General features: G+C 41.0%; 1 protein-coding gene across 2 annotated transcripts in view; it reads right to left on the bottom strand.

The window, feature by feature from the left end:
* Positions 1 to 19,609, bottom strand: part of USP6NL (USP6 N-terminal like) — a 147,761-nt gene that overhangs the window by 51,821 nt on the left and 76,331 nt on the right. For both annotated transcript variants that reach the window (XM_075857432.1, XM_075857433.1), the window contains exon 2: positions 3,515 to 3,588. In XM_075857432.1, the coding sequence (XP_075713547.1) occupies positions 3,515 to 3,588 (74 nt within the window). The remainder of the gene's footprint in view (positions 1 to 3,514; positions 3,589 to 19,609) is intronic.

Genomic DNA, 19,609 nt, shown 5'->3' with positions numbered 1-19,609 from the left:
ATAGGCAGTATTTCCTCCCACAGAACTCCCATAACCACCTGAAGTTCCTGTAAGGGTCCATTCAGACGTTGCGGTTAGGCCTCATGCACACTTCCGTCGACAGTTGAGCGGATGCTAATGACGGTTCCGTGAATCACGGACTGTACAACGGATGGCTTCCGTGTGCAGTCCGTTGTTTCACGGACCAAATCAATGCAATGGCCAAGACTGTTCCGTCAAAAACAGACAGGAGTAGGACCTGTACTACTTTTGACGGAACGGCCACACAGTTCCGTTAAAACAACAGAAAGTGTACATGGCCCCATTGAAATGAATGTGTCAGGGTGCTATCCGTTAAAACAACGGATAGCACCCTGACGGAAAAAAGTGGGCATGAGGCCTTAAAGTGCGGTAAAAAAAAAGCAATGGGGCTATTTGATAAGGTTTCAACTGCACCTCAACATCTGCATGTAGCCTAAGAGCGCTTTGTGTGAATAACTTGAGTAAGCTTACCTGTGCACACTAAACAAAAAAAGTTTGTGGAAATCTCTCATCTGCCAAGTACTTTTTTTTATTATTTTTTTAGGGAAAATCAAATGCATAAGTTTGAGTTCCCACTATGCGTTTTGTGCTGTTTTAAACACGCGCTTTTTTTTGTTGTTGCTGAAACATATGGGAGTTTATCTAAAAATGCATGTTAAAAACGCAACACTGCACAGCGTTAACCCACCATTAGACAGATTCCACAGGGCATTTTGCTTGCGTTTTTACTGCAGTTTTGTAGTGGTTTTTTTTTGTGCATTTTAATGGCTGTAAAAACCGCATGCGTTTTACAGCAAATCGCAATGGTTTTACCATGCGGTTATTAAAGGTTAAGCACATAGCCAATACGGAAGTGTATGGTGAGGTCGCAGCATTAGTCATGGCAGCCCCTTTCAACAGCTAAACAGTGGGAGTGCCAGGAGTCGGACCGCCACCGATCTGATATTGATGACCTATCCGAAGGATAGGCTATCCATACAAAAGTCCCATGGAACCCCTTTAAAGAGGTTTCTGCTAATTTAGGGGTGTGAAAATACATACACAAAGGACAAACTTATAAAAATGTACTCCCTTTTGTGAGAGAAAAATTAAATAAACGACGGAAAAATTGCTGTTTTCTGTGAATCCTGACTTTAAAAAAATGTGATAAAAAGTGATCAAAAAGTCGCATCTACTCCAAAATGGTACCAATAAAAACTACAAGTCGTCCCGCAAAAAAAAAAAAGCCCTCATACGACCGCATCGTCGAAAAATAAAAACGTTACGGCTCTTCAAATATGGAGACAAAAAAAACAAATAATTTTGAAAAAAATGCGTTTTTACTGTGTAAAAGTAGTAAAACATACAAAAACTATACAAATTTGGTATCGTTGCAATCGTAACAACCCGCTGAATAAACTTAGTGTTATTTATACCACACGGTAAACGGTGTAGATTTAGGACGCAAAAAAAGAGTGGCGCAATTTCAGGTTTTTTTCTATTTCCCCCCCAAAAAACAGTTAATAAAAGTTAATCAATAAATAATATGTACCTCAAAATGGTGCTATTAAAAAATACAACTTGTCCCGCAAAAAACAAGACCTTATACAGCTATGTCGACGCAAAAATAAAAAAAAGTTATAGCTCTTGGAATGTGACGATGGAAAAACGTAAAAAATAGCCTGGTCATTAAGGTCTAAAATAGGCTGGTCATTAAGGGGTTAAACAATATGAAAATGAACCGCTGGCTAGCCAAGTGGGTTTGGACGTCAGCAATTCTTAATGGGCGGAGCTAGCAGACAGCCTCTGACGCGGACCTATAAGCATGAGGCTATTTGCTTCAGACATTCCTAGGCCAGCGTCATCGCGTGAGTCTAACGTGATGACGCTAGCCTAGGAGTGTCTGGAGGAAACAGCCTCACGCGGATAGGTCAGCGTCATAGGCTCTTGTGATGACATTGCTTGCTGTAATTCAATAGGAGCCTCCTTTGTTTACATTTCTGGCCAGAGATCTTGAAAACTCTGAAGACTTCATATAGAAAATACTTTCTTAAAATTATTGCATTTTTCATTATAGAAAGATTAAAGAGGCTCTGTCACCAGATTTTGCAACCCCTATCTGCTATTGGAGCAGATCGGCGCTGCAATGTAGATTACAGTAACGTTTTTTTTGTTTTTTTTAAACGAGCATTCTTGGCCAAGTTATGACCATTTTTATATTTATGCAAATGAGGCTTTCTAAAGTACAACTGGGCGTGTTTAAAGTTAAAGTACAACTGGGCGTGTATTGTGTGTGTACATCTGGGTGTGTTTACTTCTTTTACTAGCTGGGCGTTGTGAATAGAAGTTTATGATGCTGACAAATCAGCATCATCCACTTCTCTTCGTTAACACCCAGCTTCTGGCAGTGCACAGACACACAGCATGTTCTCCAGAGATCACGCTGTGCCGTCACTCATTTCCTGCCCCAGGTCCTGCATCGTGTCGGACGAGCGAGGACACATTGGCACCAGAGGCTACAGTTGATTCAGCAGCAGCATCAGCGTTTGCAAGTAAGTAGCTACATCGACTTACCTGCAAACGCCGATGCTGCTGCAGAATCAAATGTAGCCTCTGGTGCCGATGTGGCCGACACGATGCAGGACCTGTGAGTGACGACACAGCGTGATCTCTGGAGAACACGCTGTGTGTCTGTGCACTGCCAGAAGCTGGGTGGTAACGAAGAGAAGTGGATGATGCCGATTCGTCAGAATCATACACTTCTATTCACAACGCCCAGCTAGTAAAAGAAGTAAAAACGCCCAGATGTACACACATAATACACGCCCAGTTGGACTTTAACTTTAAACACGCCCAGTTGGACTTTAGAAAGCCTCATTTGCATAAATATAACAATGGTCATAACTTGGCCAAAAATGCTCGTTTTTAAAAAAAAAAAAAAACACGTTACTGTTATCTACATTGCAGCGCCGATCTGCTGCAATACGAGATAGGGGTTGCAAAATCTGGTGACAGAGCCTCTAACATTTATCTGCTGAAATACCACTTTAAATGAGATTATGTTTAGAACTGTGAGTTATCACACAATAAGCAGTTGTTATTTTTTCAAGTCATTGGCTAAGAGAAAAAAAAAATCACTACAAAGGCTGGCACTTTGTTTGCTTAGGACTTCTTTAAGCACAATATACACAGATTTCTGCCGTGGTTTGACATTTTACAGCTGCGTATCGCACATTCGATGAAGATATTCTGTTTATGGCTTCTGACGCTGTTTTTACTGGCCAAATACGTGTCCAAAAAATTACATATCACCGTTTTTTTGTAGCTTAGTGGTCTGCTATTTAGTGCGCTGAAAACTCTGCCCCATCAATAAAAGCCTTGTTACCGATGGAGTTCATGTTAATTCCGACGCAGTAAAAGGTGTATGAATGAGCGTAAAAAGGGCCCTGACTATGAATCGGGACTAACCACAATACACCCGATAGGTGAATTCCATGCAATGCTGAACACTCACCTTGTCATATTTGGCAACTATGTCGGCTCGTTCTTGTGCAGATTTAACAGCCGCATCCTGTTCTGAATCTGGATCTGTGCAAAGAAAATAAAAACCATAATGTTAATACATTTTTATATTAAATAGCTTCCAAGAAAGTGACACCAGCATTCCCTCTTTAATATCCATCTCTCATTAGATACTACTCATACTACTATGTCTCCTATTGGAATCAAAACTGGGAAAAATATAAATATATTTATACTATGTGTATCCCAGGAGGATCACACATTTCCCCTTCCTCAAAATCCTGTCTGCGGCTGCAAGGCTACTGTTCTCAGGTGTAGCTCCAGGCTACCAGCGGTTCTTCAGTAGTCACTACTACCTCTGCAGCAGCTCTTGAAGCATGGATGAACCTGACAACTGCAAAGATGTAAGCAGCTCCTCAGTCAGGACACAGCTAAACTTGCATGAGGTGCATTACTACCAAGCGGCATTGTCCAAGGCAGCGCTATCCTGCAGGCAGAATATTTTCTATGTAAACTCGCTGGCAGCTCATGACACGGACAATCAGCCTAGCTGATGCGCGTGAACATTCTGGGTGCGTCGGCTTTAACTTAAAGGGATTCTCTGCTTTGGGCAATCACTACTTGATAAAGGGGTCCCTTGGCAATAAGATTATAAAGTGTCCCCCTACTGGTACTCCCAACCATCAGCTGTAATCTGTGGGAAAACCTTGCAGTAAGTGTTCAATTTCTTGCAGCGCCACCACAGGTGAAATAAGGCATGACACAGTGCCCATTCATATCAATGAGTAGTTTGTAATACAGGACAGGAGAGGTCCTCCTAAGTGAGAGACACTCTTTGTAACAAATCTCCACTCTGGCAAAAAAAAGATGAGGATCCTGAATAGGACCCCCAATAGTAACTCACAATTCCCTAATCGGAGATATGAAAATGGGTTTTCTAAACTGGACAACCCTTTTAACACTTTAATTAAAAACTGCGACAAACAACTACAAGCCATGACAGTTACGGTGGAGGAAAGGGGTTTGGTTGAACCCTATTATTGCTCTGCACACAGATGTAATCTATATTCCAGCAATTAAATTCATGCTATTGAAATTTAAAAAGTATGAAAGATTTAGTGAGAAGCAGCCAGCAATCCTAAGTACAGGACAGGGAAAATGACCGTACTGCGGAGTTGTACTTCACCTCTTAAATATGAGAAGCCACTGAAACAGAAAGAACCGGTGTGCCCTGTAGAAGCCCTTCTATCACAGCGGGTCTATGGAGAGGGTTATTAATGCTCTCCTCCACATCGGACATTTAATTAACTTGACTGTCCACTTTCCTGGGCATTTACATTGGATTCCTAGGAAAGGTTGCCTATGCACATTTATATTCACGTTGTGCCTCAGCAAGATTAATGTCGTAGGTGCAGTAAACAAAACGCCTGATCATCAAGACTACAGAAAGCCAGACAGATTGCTAATAATTAACTAGGTACAGAAGACCATTTATACGAAGCTGCCGGGAGCGGACCAAAGAAGCTCGACTTCCAGATATATTTATAGCACTTTTAGTCATTGCAGGTAGAAGATGAAGCCCACTATTCTCACCGCGCTGCCAGAGCTACAACTGATCTCAAAAGTGCCAGCTTTGATTTCCCCTTGCTATTGTCAGTGACATTGTGTTGGGACATGAGACAGATAAAACCAGAACACCACTGACCTCCATTCATGCTCCTAATTTATTAGAGAAATTCATTACCTTTCTGTTCTCCATGGAAATGTGCCTTTCTATGGAAATGTTAGACCTGGTAACATCAGTTTTCCCAATGGCTAGCCCTAAACAGCTGTCCGAGCTCATTCAGGATTTGATCTTGAGTACCAGGAGCTGGCGAATCGAATAATAAACTGTAAAAGAAATATGTGGCTCTAGTGTGTAAAATAGGCACTGAAGTGTCTTATTCTGTAGGCAATGGGATCTGTGTCTGAAGGAGGAAAAAATATAAAATAATGACACTAGCCAACTCGATTGGCATGCATCCAAAACACTGACTAAAACCAGGGAACTATTGGGCCGAATGCACACGGACCCATTCATTTATAGGGCACCATGCACACGACCGTGATGTTCACAAATCTGTGTGGGGGCTGCTAGTCCGGGCCACAAAAACATGTCATTGTACTGGTCGTATTTGCCGATCTTATGACCTACCCAGGGGTTGGGATAAACTAGAGGTCGAGGATTACGGAAGGTTTTTAGCAGACAAATGGAGTGCAAATACAAAGTATAAATATTGCAGACTTTTCAAAACGGATTTCATTGCGGAAAATCTGCAGCATTTTACAGTAGCAGCAGAGTGGATGAAAAAAATAAATCAGCCAAGAAACGGTTCAGAAATTGACCCGCGGTGCAGTTAAATTCCCAGCATGTTATCTTATGCTGCAGCATCACTGCTCTTTTGCTGCGGGTTTTCCCCATTGAATTTAAAGTTGCGATTTTTGCAGTGGAACACGCATTGTTATTTTAACTTATTGGGGCAGATTTGCTAATACGGTCTATGGTTGAGATCGCGTAAACTTGGACGAGGCACTTAGAAGATTCGTCAAATTCATCATAGTGGTGCATGATAGATAATAAATTTGGCGTATCAAGCTAGACATGTTTGACATTTTTCATTTTACCACCTCTTGGTTTACGTCAAATCTTTGGCGCACAGTGGTACATTTTAAGCCATGCCCTGTCAAGCTTCATACAAATGGTCTAAAACAGTTAATAATTGTGGAGCACAGTATGCATGTCAGAATTCTGGCTCAATTTGAATAGTAAACCTGCCCCTTTGTGTTGATGTCAAGAACGATGACCTTCAAAGAGCAACTATTTGCGACAAATCAAACAGAAACCACCATCTAAAATTTCTAGCGCATGACCAGTGTAAACCGTTTTATTAAACACCCTGGCACACAATCACAGCATTTTTTTGTCATCCCCCCAAACCTCTGGAAATACATTGGTCAACATGAGGTAGTCTATGATCGAATTCCACAAAACAACCATGCGTTGCCCATACTTGGGTAAGGATGTGTGAAAAGAAAAACGCATTCTTCCGATTATACACATTTTTAGTAGACAATAGTCAAAAACAGGAAATCCCTGTCATTGTGTATTTAAGGCCATTCCATTGTATGTTGTTAAGTGTGAAAAATAATGCAATGACATTAGCGGTCTAGTGGAATAAGGATCACAGAAGCTTTCCTGTTCATAACAGAACCGTGAAACTACACAAAAAAAAAAAAAGATTGATTTCCAACACAGAGCATTACACTGGGACACACAGCAAACCTACTGCAAATCTTCTAACCGGTTTTTGTTTTATTTTAGGTTGTCTCGCAACTTAAATTCGAAATAAAAATCAATACCTTGTGAAAACTGCTTTTATATTAGAGGAGGGCTTCTCAATCTTTTTCTACTGAAGACTTACCAGCCAAAACCATATTGTCTGGGCCTCACCATTGGTCGAAGTCAACGCCCCAATTAAAAAAATCAATGTCAATTTATCTTTCATTTGCCTCTTGAACCCAAGAGTCAATTATGTTGCTAAAACCATAGATTGATGGATCTGTAGAAAGCCTTTTGTGCTCACGGTGCCTCCCGGCCACTTACTGATTACATGGTCGGGAGTTACAGAAACAGCGTAACTCGCTGAGCTACGCTGTTTCCGTAACTCCCATAGAACTGAATATTAGTTACGGAAACAGCGTAGCTCGCATCATACGTTGCTTCCGTAACTGCCATTTACTACTATGGGCGTTCCGGAAACAGCGTAGCTCAGCGAGTTACGCTGTTTCTGTAACTCCCGACCATGTAATCAGTAAGTGGCCGGGAGGCACCGTGAGCACAAAAAGCTAGAACGGGTTTTAAGCGTCCCCATTCTACAGATAGTTGTGGGTCCCAGAGGTGGTACCCGCATCTGACACTTATGACAAATCCTGTGGATATATCAGAAATGTCTCATGACGCGGCCAGGTCTTATGGTGCTGGGAGAGCATGGTGTGCAGGTGTTTGGCATTGCATGCAGGGCAGCCCGCTCTCTTATAGTATGGGCCATTTAGCGATAAATGCTGTGCCTCAATATCCAAACACTATACCTCCATGTTTTACACACTGCACTCACGTCTTTGTATCACTCACAGCCCTGAACCCTATACATTACACTTTGTAATGTCCCATACATTTCACATGTATACCATACACAGTACTTTATTTTTCCATTACACATTTACTTCCATGCCCCACACACCACTCCCCTCAAGGTTAGTGGGAGTAGTTATTCTGGGCACTTCCCTTCAGTAGCATTCTCTGACCTGGTCGTGTCCTGTTTGGAATGGGTTTTTACCCTCCTAATTTGTGAGTATGGCCTTTTCTGTGTTTTTAATTATATTCTATGTCCCAATTTTTTTTGCAGGTCCCAGAGGTGGGACCCGCATCTGACATTTATGACACATCCTGTGGATATGTCAGAAATGTCCCCCATGGGAAAACCCCTTTATTATATTCACATTTTTACTTGAATGTGGTTCCCAAGTTATAAAAGATTAAGGACCTCTGATATAAAACTGTTCCATAAAATATACTCAAAGGGGTAATCAAAATGAGATAAAAAATGATAACCTATCCTCAGGATAGGCTAATTATATCCGATCAGTAGGGGCATGACTACATTTCTCAACAATGCCCCCTTTATTATGAGACTAAGGGCTCGTTCACACGCTGCAGAATTATCGCTTTTTTCCGGACGGAATTTCGGACAGAAAAAACGCAGAATACAGTAGCAGCATAGTGGATGAGATTTACCAAATCTCATCCACATGCTGTGTAAAAATGGCGAGCAGAAATTGACCTGCGGTGCGTATTTTCAGACCGTAGCATGTAAATTCCTGCTGCGGACAGTGGCCAGAATTGCTCCGTTTTTCAGAGGAGATGTCTCCATCTCATAACATTGTGGAAAAACACATCAAAATACACTCCATTTTCTGCTGTAAAAACCGCATGAAATGGTGCGTTTTTGCCACAGCGGAACGTCTGCGTTTCAACAAAATTGCTGCAGAAATTTTATGCAGCAATTCCGTTGTGTGTGGACAAGCCCTTAATCTCAGCCATAAAGGGAACATTTCTGATATGAAGTTTTAAAGAATTGCTGTAAATGCCGTTTCCTGATTACAAGAGGCTGTCAATCATCGAATGGGACCGCCCACCGCCCTCATAAGCCCAGAGTGAGAAGGGAATTTAATCAATAAATGACATGTTGGACTCTAAATCAATCTGCGCCGCACAGGTAGGGCAGAATGATTAACATAACAGTTCTACGCTAATCACTAATAATTGCCCATTTCATCCTTTCAGATCTCCTGCTGAGAAGGTACTCGTCACCTTTCCTGAACAGTACGGGGCACGATTCACTACAGAAACAGTTCACTTTAATTAGGCCATTTCTACATTGTTATTAAAAGCAAACAGACAATTTCCTGGAGCCTATCATTACCACAATCAAAACACATAGCCGGCTGACAACACCGGGACGCTAATGTGCAGCTAGGGGAACTCCATGCCAAGGCTCTTATCTCTTACTAGCCCAAATACAATGGGACAAAGTACTCCAGTAAAATATATACAGGTGGATTATATATTGCTAGTGATATTCATGCACGGCACAGTTTAATTAAAAACAAATTATTTTGATACTCTAGGGCAGCGGTGGCCAAACAGTGGAATGCTATTTGCTGGTAGACTTCATAGAGGGGACCAGTAGATCTTATTGTTAGGACACCTTTTTAATTTTTAATTTTTTTTTGCCGGCTTCTTTACAGAAGTGAGAAAACAACATCCTCAAAAGATTGAGCTGTGTGGCCACTCCTTTACTAGACAATATAAAATATACAATGAGGTGTAGTTTACGTGGCTCATGTGTTCTACAGCAATTCAGCGCCCAAGAGCTCTTGGGAGATTTATGAATACTGTTGTAGAATGCATCAATTTATGAGATCGCAAGAATTGCGTCAACATTTTTTGAAACGGCGTGGCATGATTGAGTTAGTAAAACTGGCAAGGCATTTTAGACACCTTCTTCTTTACAGAACTCTCAAGAGTTTGCACAGAAAACACACCAAGGATGTGCATTCTTTAATACTGTCGGAGCATTTTAAGACTTCTCTTAACCAATCCACTTTATCGAGACCAGTACAAGAAGCATCTAAAATGAAGACTACATTTAGAACAGTTCATGCACTTCATTTTCTTGCTGCAACTTGTGACAGAATTCTGGCGTGTTTTGCTTCGTAAATCTCCCCACAGCGTTTATTTGACAGATTATAAAATGTCTGAATCTTTAATACATAAAAAATGATTTTATGGAGACAATGTATACTTCTCCACTACTTTGTCTCTGACCTGTTTGGAGAGCTCCTTGGTCTTCCCGCTGCTTACTGGTGTTGCAGACTCTGTGGCCTATCAGAACCGGTGTATTTATACTGACGTCATGTGACAGATCATGTGACACTTTGATTGCACACAGGGACCTTTGCGTTTATATACGAAAAGGTCGTGTTGGTCCTCATTATAATTATTTTTTTACACACAGAGACCATATTCAACTAATTATGTGACTTCTGAAATCAATTGGTTTGACCAAATCTTATTTAGTGGGTGGGTGGGTGGATGGATGGATGGATGGATATAGATATATATATATATAGATATGCACTCACACATTTTCGTTCAAACAACAATTGGGACTATTTTGTCTGGTCGATTATTAAAGCCAAATTTAAAATCCATTTTAAATCCAGGTTGTAATGCAACAAAAGAGAAAAAACACTAAAGGGGTGAATACTTTTGCACGGCACTGTATGCAGTACGGAAGTCCTAAATAAGGCTCTGATCACATTTGCGTTGTAGGCGCTGTTCTGAGCCTCCGTAGTAAATTCCACACCCCATGTCGGAAACCATTGGACGTCGGGTTATGATGGATCTTGCACTACAAAGTGACTTCATTTATAACCCGCCTTTTGTTCACATCTTGGTCATGGCTTCTAATTAATCACAAATTAGAACGGCGGAGCATGCACAGGGGAAAAAAACTAATTCTTGCGAGTTATGTAGAATGTTCTAGAACATGATCAACAAGACAATCTGCAAAGAAAAACAAGGCAAGCCAGCAAAGAAGAAAACTACATCTTTTGAGTAGGACAGAGAAAAAACAATAAAAAGTTATTTATGAGCAGGTTAGTAAAAGAACAACGGTTTCATTCAGCAAGCAAACCGCTCATCCAGAGCCCTGGACAGACATTAGATCTCTGCTAGAGTACATGACAACTATATTTCTATTTGCGCTTTATGAACAAGAAATTCCTCCTGGTGATAAACAAGCGATTATTCCTTTAATGTCATCTTGCCCTGTGTAAGAATGTGATGTTTAAACAGCGCCCAGGCATTTGCATCTACCCAGCCCGGCTCGAAACAAGAAAGATGCAGGAACGAAAAATACATGTATGTTATGTAGTCACTTCACTTTGTGTTTCTTCTATTATACAAGTCAAGAATTCTCACTGGTTCCATACAGAAGGAATATGTACAGCCGGTGGGAAAAAAAAAAAAAGAAGCCCATATAATCATGGGAACAAATATTATTTTTAGTCTAATATACACCGTGCATTGCGTAGGAGGCTTGGGCTCAAAAGCCTCGCTGAAATCCTTTGATGGCACCACTGGGGATCTGTTACACATGCATCACATTTACAATGCGAATTATTGCCGTACAGCGATGGATTTCCCAGCAGGTTAAACACCCTTTCAAGTGGATTATTTAAATACGAGGTAAATTCAAGGTACCAAAATGGACCATACAAGCTCACAATCTAATCGCAGACATTAGAAAGACGTGGAGCAGTAGCCAACGGGCAACACTAGGATACAACAGTTCCAGGTTTGTAAGACGAATAAAAATAAAAACAACATTAGTTCCAGGCAGCCATTTAGAAAAGATGCGGGGGTGGTTAGTGAAACTACGAACCACACACAGACTTTTTGTAGCAATTATTAAGCTTCAGTCCACAAGAGTTCACGGAGCTGCATTCACCTTAAAGGACTCCTCTGCCTACCGCTGTAGGGCAAAAGATTTTCATGTCGCTCCAGCCTTGGTGTGCATTGTGGCCCGTAATGTGGCGTGCAAAACAGAATATATTGTTCACCCTATTTTTTCCATTTCACAGAAAAAGTTTTCCTCTAGAAGAAGTTTTATTTTTTGCAGACTTCACATGCATTTATCATTGTATTTTGAAACCGTGGGATGCAAGGCCCCATTAAAATGCAGTAACACGATTTGGTAATGCACGTGATACTAATCATAAAATACGCTTGTTTGCACGAGGATAGACAAAGACGCTGATTGGAGTGACTGAATAGTTGAAATTGTTCCAAAATGCCTGCGTAAGGCTAGAGCTCTATGCAACGCCTACTAATCCACTCTAAAATCACCGGAATAAAACAACCATAACTAAATTTAGATGGTTCCCTATGGAAAAAAAACACTGCAAAAGGCCTAGTGACCGTGGCAATTAGGTGGCAATACTAATCATAACCTTTTACTGTGAATTCCTGGTGATGCGGTGGAGTCTTCGGACCCTTTTACATTGGCCAATTATTGGGCAAACTAGTGTTCACAGAACGCTCTCTCGATCATTGCCCTGTGTAAAAAGGGCAACGATTAGCAGATGAAAGAGCAAACGCTCGTTCATCGCCTGATTGCATTGTTCTAAATGCCAAAACTATTATAGATGTAGGCAGCACATCTCCCTGTGTAAACACGGAGACATGCTGCCGACATGATAGAAATGTATGGGGACGAGCGATCGTAGTAACGAGCAATCATAGTAAAGAGTAACGTCCCCATACATGGCTCCCTATGAAAGGAGAGAAAGAGCGCCAATCAACGAGCTGTCTCATTGACCCTCGCTCGTTTACACTGCCCACATCAGGCCGTGTAAGAGGACCTTTAATTTTATTGAGATAGGCACTACACTTTAACCTAATGAACCCACAAGCCAAAAACTACTTTATAGATACCCCCTTTGTTAACATTCACTAGGTTTTCATTCAGGAACAGCCCTATTTTTCAAATCTGACATGTGTCTCTTTATGTGGTAATAACTCTGGAATGCTTTTACTTATTCAGGTGATTCAGAGATTGTTTTCTTCCGTAACACATTATAGTTTAATTTGGTGGTAATCTTTGGTCTATATATTTTTTTCATAAATAAAAAGATTTGAAACACTCTGCTTTTAAAATGATTAACGAGTTTACACATATATTTAAAGAGACTCTGTCACCAGACACACAGCGTGTCCTCGCTCATCCGACGCGATGAAGTTCCTGTGGGAGGAAGTGAGTGACGTCACAGCGTGATCTCGCGAGGACACGCTGTGTGTCTGTGAACTGCCAGAAGCTGGCTGGTAACGAAGAGAAGTGGATGATGCTGATTCGTCATCATCATACACTTCTATTCACAACGCCCAGCTAGTAAAAGTAGTAAACACGCCCAGATGTACGCACATAATACACGCCCACTTGTACATAACTTTAAACATGCCCAGTTGTACTTAAGAAAGGCTCATTTGCATAAATATAAAAATGGTCATAACTTGGCCAAAAACGCTTGTTTTTGAAAAATCTGGTGACAGAGCCTCTTTAAACAAATACGGTTTACCATGTGTCTTTAATGAAAGCTTAATTATTTTTTCTTATTCATTAAAATAAATTTAGAACGTTACAAGGCTTATATTTTTATAGTACTTTTTAAGAAGGTCAACAAAATTAGATATAGATATACATATACACACACACACACTATATGTGGATGCAAAAACCCCTTATAAATCACTCCATTTTAAAAACTATGCCAGCAATGTATTCAAAACAGCATTGAGGAAATTTGATAACCCTTTAGGCGTTTCACAGGAATGAAAGCAAAGTGAAGGTAAAATGTACAAATTAGTTTTTCTTAATATTCAATCCATTTGAATCCATTTATTTCTGTAAGGCTGCGTTCACATCTGCGTCGGAACTCCGTTCATGGGTTCCATCTGACCTTTTCATCAGGGGAACCCATGAACCGTATCCAAACTGAAAACCATAGGTTTCCATTTGCATCACCATTGATTTCAATGGTGACTGATCCGGTGCAAATGGATTCCGTTTGTCACCGTTGTGTAAGGGTTCCATTGTTTTGACGGAATACCGTAGTCGACTGTGATTCATCCCGTCAAAACATTAATATTAGGAACCCCTGATAGGTGAACCCATTTTGAAAACTACACCTCTTAAAGAGGCTCTGTCACCAGATTATCAAATCCCTATCTCCTATTGCATGTGATCGGCGCTGCAATGTAGATAACAGTAACGTGTTGTTTTTTAAAAAACTATCATTTTTGGCCAAGTTATGAGCAATTTTATATTTATGCAAATGAGCCTTTCTAATGGTCAACTGGGCGTGTTTTCTCTTATTTCCAACTGGGCGTGTCTTGTGTTTGTAACATCTGGGCGTGTTTACTTGTTTTACTAGCTGGGCGTTGTTAACCCCTTCCCTCTTTAGCCACTTTTGACCTTCCTGACAGAGCCTCATTTTTCAAATCTGACATGTGTCACTTTATGTGGTAATAACTCCGGAATGCTTTCACCTATCCAAGCGACTCTGAGATTGTTTTCTCGTGACACATTGGACTTTATGTTACTGGCAAAATTTGCTCAATATGTTCAGTATTTAATTGTGAAAAACACCAAAAATTAGCGAAAAATTGCAAAAATTAGCATTTTTCTCAATTTAAATGTATCTGCTTGTAAGACAGGCAGTTATACCACACAAAATTGTTGCTAATTAACATCACCCATATGTCTACTTTAGATTGGCATCCTTTTATTTTTCTATGACCTCACAAGGCTTAGAACTTTAGCAGCAATTTCTCACATTTTCAAGAAAATTTCAAAAGGCCATTTTTACAGGGGCCAGTTCAGTTGTGAAGTGGTTTTGAGGGCCTTATATATTAGAAACCCCAAAAAAGTCACCCCATTTTAAAAACTTCACCCCTCAAAGTATTCAAAACAGCATTTAGAAAATGTCTTAACCCTTTACACATTTCACAGGAATTAAAGCAAAGTAGAGGTGAAATTTACAAATTTCATATTTTTCTGCAGAAATACATTTTGAATACAATTTTTTTTATAAAACAGAAGGTTTTACCAGAGAAATGCAACTCAATATTTGTTGCCCAGTTTCTGCAGTTTTAGGAAATATCCCACATGTGGCCGTACCGTGCTACTGGACTGAAGCACCGGCCTCAGAAGCAAAGGAGCACCTGGTGGATTTTGGGGCCTTATTTTTGTTAGAATATATTTTAGGCACCATGTCAGGTTTGAAGGGCTCTTGCGGTGCCAAAACAGTCAAAATCAACCAAAAGTGACCCCATCTGGGAAACTAGACACCTCAAGGAAATTATCTAGGGGTGTAGTGAGCATTTTGACCGCACAGGTTTTTTACAGAAATTATTGGAAGTAGGCCGTGAAAATTAAAATCAACATTTCTTCAAAGAAAATGTAGGTTTAGCGATTTTTTTTCTCATTTCCACAAGGACTAAAGGAGAAAAAGCACCGCAAAATTTGTAAAGCAATTTCTCCCGAGTAAAACAATACCTCACATGTGGTAATAAACGGTTGTTTGGAGACACGGCGTGGCTGAGAAGGGAAAGAGCGCTATTTGGCTTTTGGAGTTCACATTTAGCAGGAATGGTTTGCGGAGGCCATGTCACATTTACAAAGCCCCTGAGGTGACAAAACAGTGGAAACCCCAAACAAGTGACCCCATTTTGGAAACTATACCCCTTGAGGAAATTATCTAGGGGTATAGTGAGCATTTTGACCCCACAGGTTTTTTGCAGAAATTTTTGCAAGTAGGCTGTGAAAATGAAAATCTACATTTTTTCAAATAAAATGTAGGTTTAGCTAATTTTTTTTCATTTCCACAAGGACTAAAGGAGAAAAAGCACCATAAAATTTGTAAAGAAATTTCTCCCGAGTAAAACAATACCCCACATGTGGTAATAAACGGCTGTTTGGACACACGGCGAGGCTGAGAAGGGAAAGAGCGCTATTTGGCTTTTGGAGTTCACATTTAGCAGGAATGGTTTTCGGAGGCCATGTCACATTTACAAAGCCCCTGAGGGGATAAAACAGTGGAAACCCCCCACAAGTGACCCCATTTTGGAAACTACACCCATTGAGGAAATTATCTAGGGGTATAGTGAGCGATTTGACACCACAGTTTTTTTGCAGAAATTATTGGAAGTAGGCCCTGAAAATAATAATCTACATTTTTTCAAAGAAAATGTAGGTTTAGCTAATTTTTTCTCATTTCCAGAAGGACTGAAGGAGAAAAAGCACCACAAAATTTGTAAAGCAATTTCTCCCGAGTAAAACAATACCCCACATGTGGTAATAAACGGCTGTTTAGACACACGGCAGGGCTTAGAAGGGAAAGAGCACTATTTGGCTTTTTGAGATCACATTTAGCAGGAATGGTTTGCGGCGGCCATGTCACATTTGCAAAGCCCCTGAGGGGACAAAACAATGAAAACGCCCAAAAAGGGACTCCATTTAGGAAACTACACCTCTTGAGGAATGCATCTAGGGTTGTAGTGAGCATTTTGACCCCACAGATGTTTCATAGAATTTATTAGAATTCGGCAGTGAAAATAAAAACAATCCTATTTCTTCAATAAGACGTAGCTTTAGCGCAAATTTTTTCATTTTCTCAACAAATAAAGGAAAAAAAGAACCCAACATTTGTAAAGCTATTTCTCCCGAGTACGGCAATACCCCATATGTGGTCATAAACTGCTGTTTGGGCAAACCGCAGGGCTCAGATGGGAAGGACCGCCATTTGGAGTGCAGATGTTGCTGGATTGGTTTCTGGGCACCTGTGGGCCCAAAACAGTGGAAACCCCCCAGAAGTGACCCAATTTTGGAAACTACACCCCTCAATGCATTTACCAAGGGGTGTAGTAAGCATTTTAACCCTGCAGGTGTTTTGTAGAAATTAGTGTGCGCTCAATGTTGCAGAGTGAAAATTGGATTTTTTTCCATAGATATGCCAATATGTGGTGCCCGGCTTGTGCCACCATAACAAGACAGCTCTCTAATTATTATGCGGTGTTTCCCGGTTTTAGAAACACCCTACATGGGGCACTAATCTTTTGTCTGGACATATGACAGGGCTCAGAAGTGAAGAGTACCATGCGGAGTGGAGGCCTAATTTGGCAATTTACAAAGTATTGGTTCACAACTGCAGAGGCTCAGATGTGAAATAATAAAAAGAAACCCCTGATAAGTGACCCCCACTATGGAACTGCACCCCTCAAGGCATTAAGTAAGGGGTGTAGTGAGGATTTTCACCCCACAGGTCTTTTCCATAAATGAATGCGCTGTGGATGGTGCAAATTAAAAATGTATATTTTTCCCTAGATATGCCATTCAGTGGCAAATATGTCATGCCCAGCTTATGACGCTGGAGACACACACCCCAAAAATTGTTAAAAGGGTTCTCCCGGGTATGACGATGCCATATATGTTGAAGGAAACTGCTGTTTGGGGACGCTGCAGGGTTCAGGGCCGAGGGAGCACCATTTGGCTTTTGGAGAGCGGATTTTGCTTGGCACTATATTTGTTTGAGTATTGCTGGTGTTTTATAATGTGGGGGTACATGTAAGCGGGGCGGAGTATATAAGGGGCATAGTCAGGTGGTATAAAAAAATAAAAATAATCCATAGATGTGTGTTACGCTGTGAAGCAATCCTTTCTGCACAGGCCGGTGTCGCACTGATAAATGGTGTCATTTCTTATTCCCCTTTTGGTCCACACTCCGCACCTTTGTAGTTTGGGGAATTTTGCTGGGAAAGTATTATCCTGGTATAATACGGGCACCGTCGCTTCCAGCGGATATGTTTGGGCCCTCCCCTTCCTGGTTCCCTAATTTTAGGTCCTTGATAAATCGCCTCTTGAAACTGAAGAAATGTTCCCCTCGGGCACAACTGCATATTTTTTTATTTCCTGACTTATTGGAGCCATAACTAATTTTATTTTTCATAGACGTAGTGGTATGAGGGCTGGTTTGTTGCGGGACGAGCTGTATTTATTATTGGTACCATTTTGGGGTACATGCGACTTTTTGATCACCTTTTATCCTATTTTTTGGGATGCTAGGTAAACAAAAAAACGCAATTCTGGCACAGCTTTTTTAGTTTTTTTTATACAGCGTTCACCATGCCTTATAAACTACATGTTACCTTTATTCTGCGGGTCAGTACGATTCTGGCGATACCTAATTTATAGCACTTTTTTATGTTTTAAAACTTTTTGCACAATAAAATTACTTTTGTAAAAAGAATGTATTTTTTCTGTCGCCAAGTTGTGAGAACCATAACTTTTTAATTTTTTTGTCGACGGACGTGTATGAGGGCTTGTTTTCTGCGGGACGAGCTATAGTTTTTATAGGTACCATTTTTGGATACTTGCGACTTTTTGATCACTTTTTATTGTAATATTTGTAGGGCAAAGTGACCAAAAAACAGAAACTCTGGTAACGTTTTTTACGGGGTTTTTTTACGCTGTTCACCGCGTGCAATAAATAATATAATATTTTGATACCTCCGGTCGTTACGGTCGTGGCGATACCAAATACATATGGTTTATTATTATTTTTCAATAATAAAGGACTTGATAAGAGTAAAAGGGGGATTGTGTTTTATTTGATTACTTGAAACTTTTATTGTTTTCAAACTTTTATTTTTTGCACTTTTTTTTACACTTTTTTTACACTTTTTCTCAAGTCCCACTAGGGGACTTGAAGGTCCAACGGTCAGATTTTTTTTTTTCTAATACATTGCACTACCTATGTAGTGCAATGTATTAGATCTGTCAGTCATTCACTGACAGCAAGCCGTTTAGGCTTCGCCTCCCGGCGGGGCCTAAATCGGCTTCCGTAATGGCAGAGCAGGAGACCATTGTGTCTCCTGTTGCCATAACAGCAGTCGCCAGTCCTGATTGCCTGTCAGGGCTGGCGATCCGCTAGTAACCGCTACGATGCAGCAATCGCTTTCGATTGCTGCATCGAAGGGGTTAATGGCAGGGATCGGAGCTAGCTCCGGTTCCTGCCGTTACAGGTGGATGTCAGCTGTACAGTACAGCTGACCTCCACCGCTGATGACGCCGGATCAGCTCCTGACCCGGCGCCATCTTGCCGGCAGCTACGGAAGCCGATCAGGCACCGCCGCCGGGCGGATCTTGACCGGCTTCGGTGCTAGGCAGACCGGGAGGCCAGTATTAGGCCTCCGGTTGCCATTGCAGCCACCGGAACCCCGGCAATTTCATTGCTGGGGCTCCGATGAGCTGCAAACACCTTAAGTGCAGCGATCGCGTTTGAGCGCTGCACTTAAGGGGTTAATGGCGGGGATCGAAGCTAATTTCGGTCCCCGCCGTTACAGTCGGATGTCAGCTGTAAGATACAGCTGAGATCTGACGATGATGGCACCGACTCAGCTTCTGAGCCGGTGCCAAACGTTTGACGTACATGTACGGCATTTTGCGGGAAGTCAATGCTTTCCATGACGTACATGTACGTCAAATGTCGGGAAGGGGTTAATAGAAGTGTATGATGCTGACAAAACACGCCCAGCTAGTAAAACAAGTAAACACGCCCAGATGTTAAAAACACAATACACGCCCAGTTGTCCATTAGAAAGGTTAATTTGCATAAATATAAAATTGCTCATAACTTAGCCAAAAATGATCGTTTTAAAAAAAAAAAAAAAACGCACATTACTGTTATCTACATTGCAGCGCCGATCACATGCACTAGGAGATAGGGGTTTGATAATCTGGTGACAGAGCCTCTTTAAGTCATTAACCTAGGGGTGAAGTGAGAATGTTGACCCCACAAGTATTTTACAGAATTACATGTGCAGTGGATGGTGCAGAGTGAAAATTGCAATTTTTTTCCACATTTA

Source organism: Rhinoderma darwinii, chromosome 3 (assembly GCF_050947455.1).
Source record: "Rhinoderma darwinii isolate aRhiDar2 chromosome 3, aRhiDar2.hap1, whole genome shotgun sequence".
Taxonomy (NCBI): Eukaryota; Metazoa; Chordata; class Amphibia; order Anura; family Rhinodermatidae; genus Rhinoderma; species Rhinoderma darwinii.
Note: the sequence above shows the minus strand (reverse complement) of the source record. Positions and strands in the feature narration are given on the sequence as shown.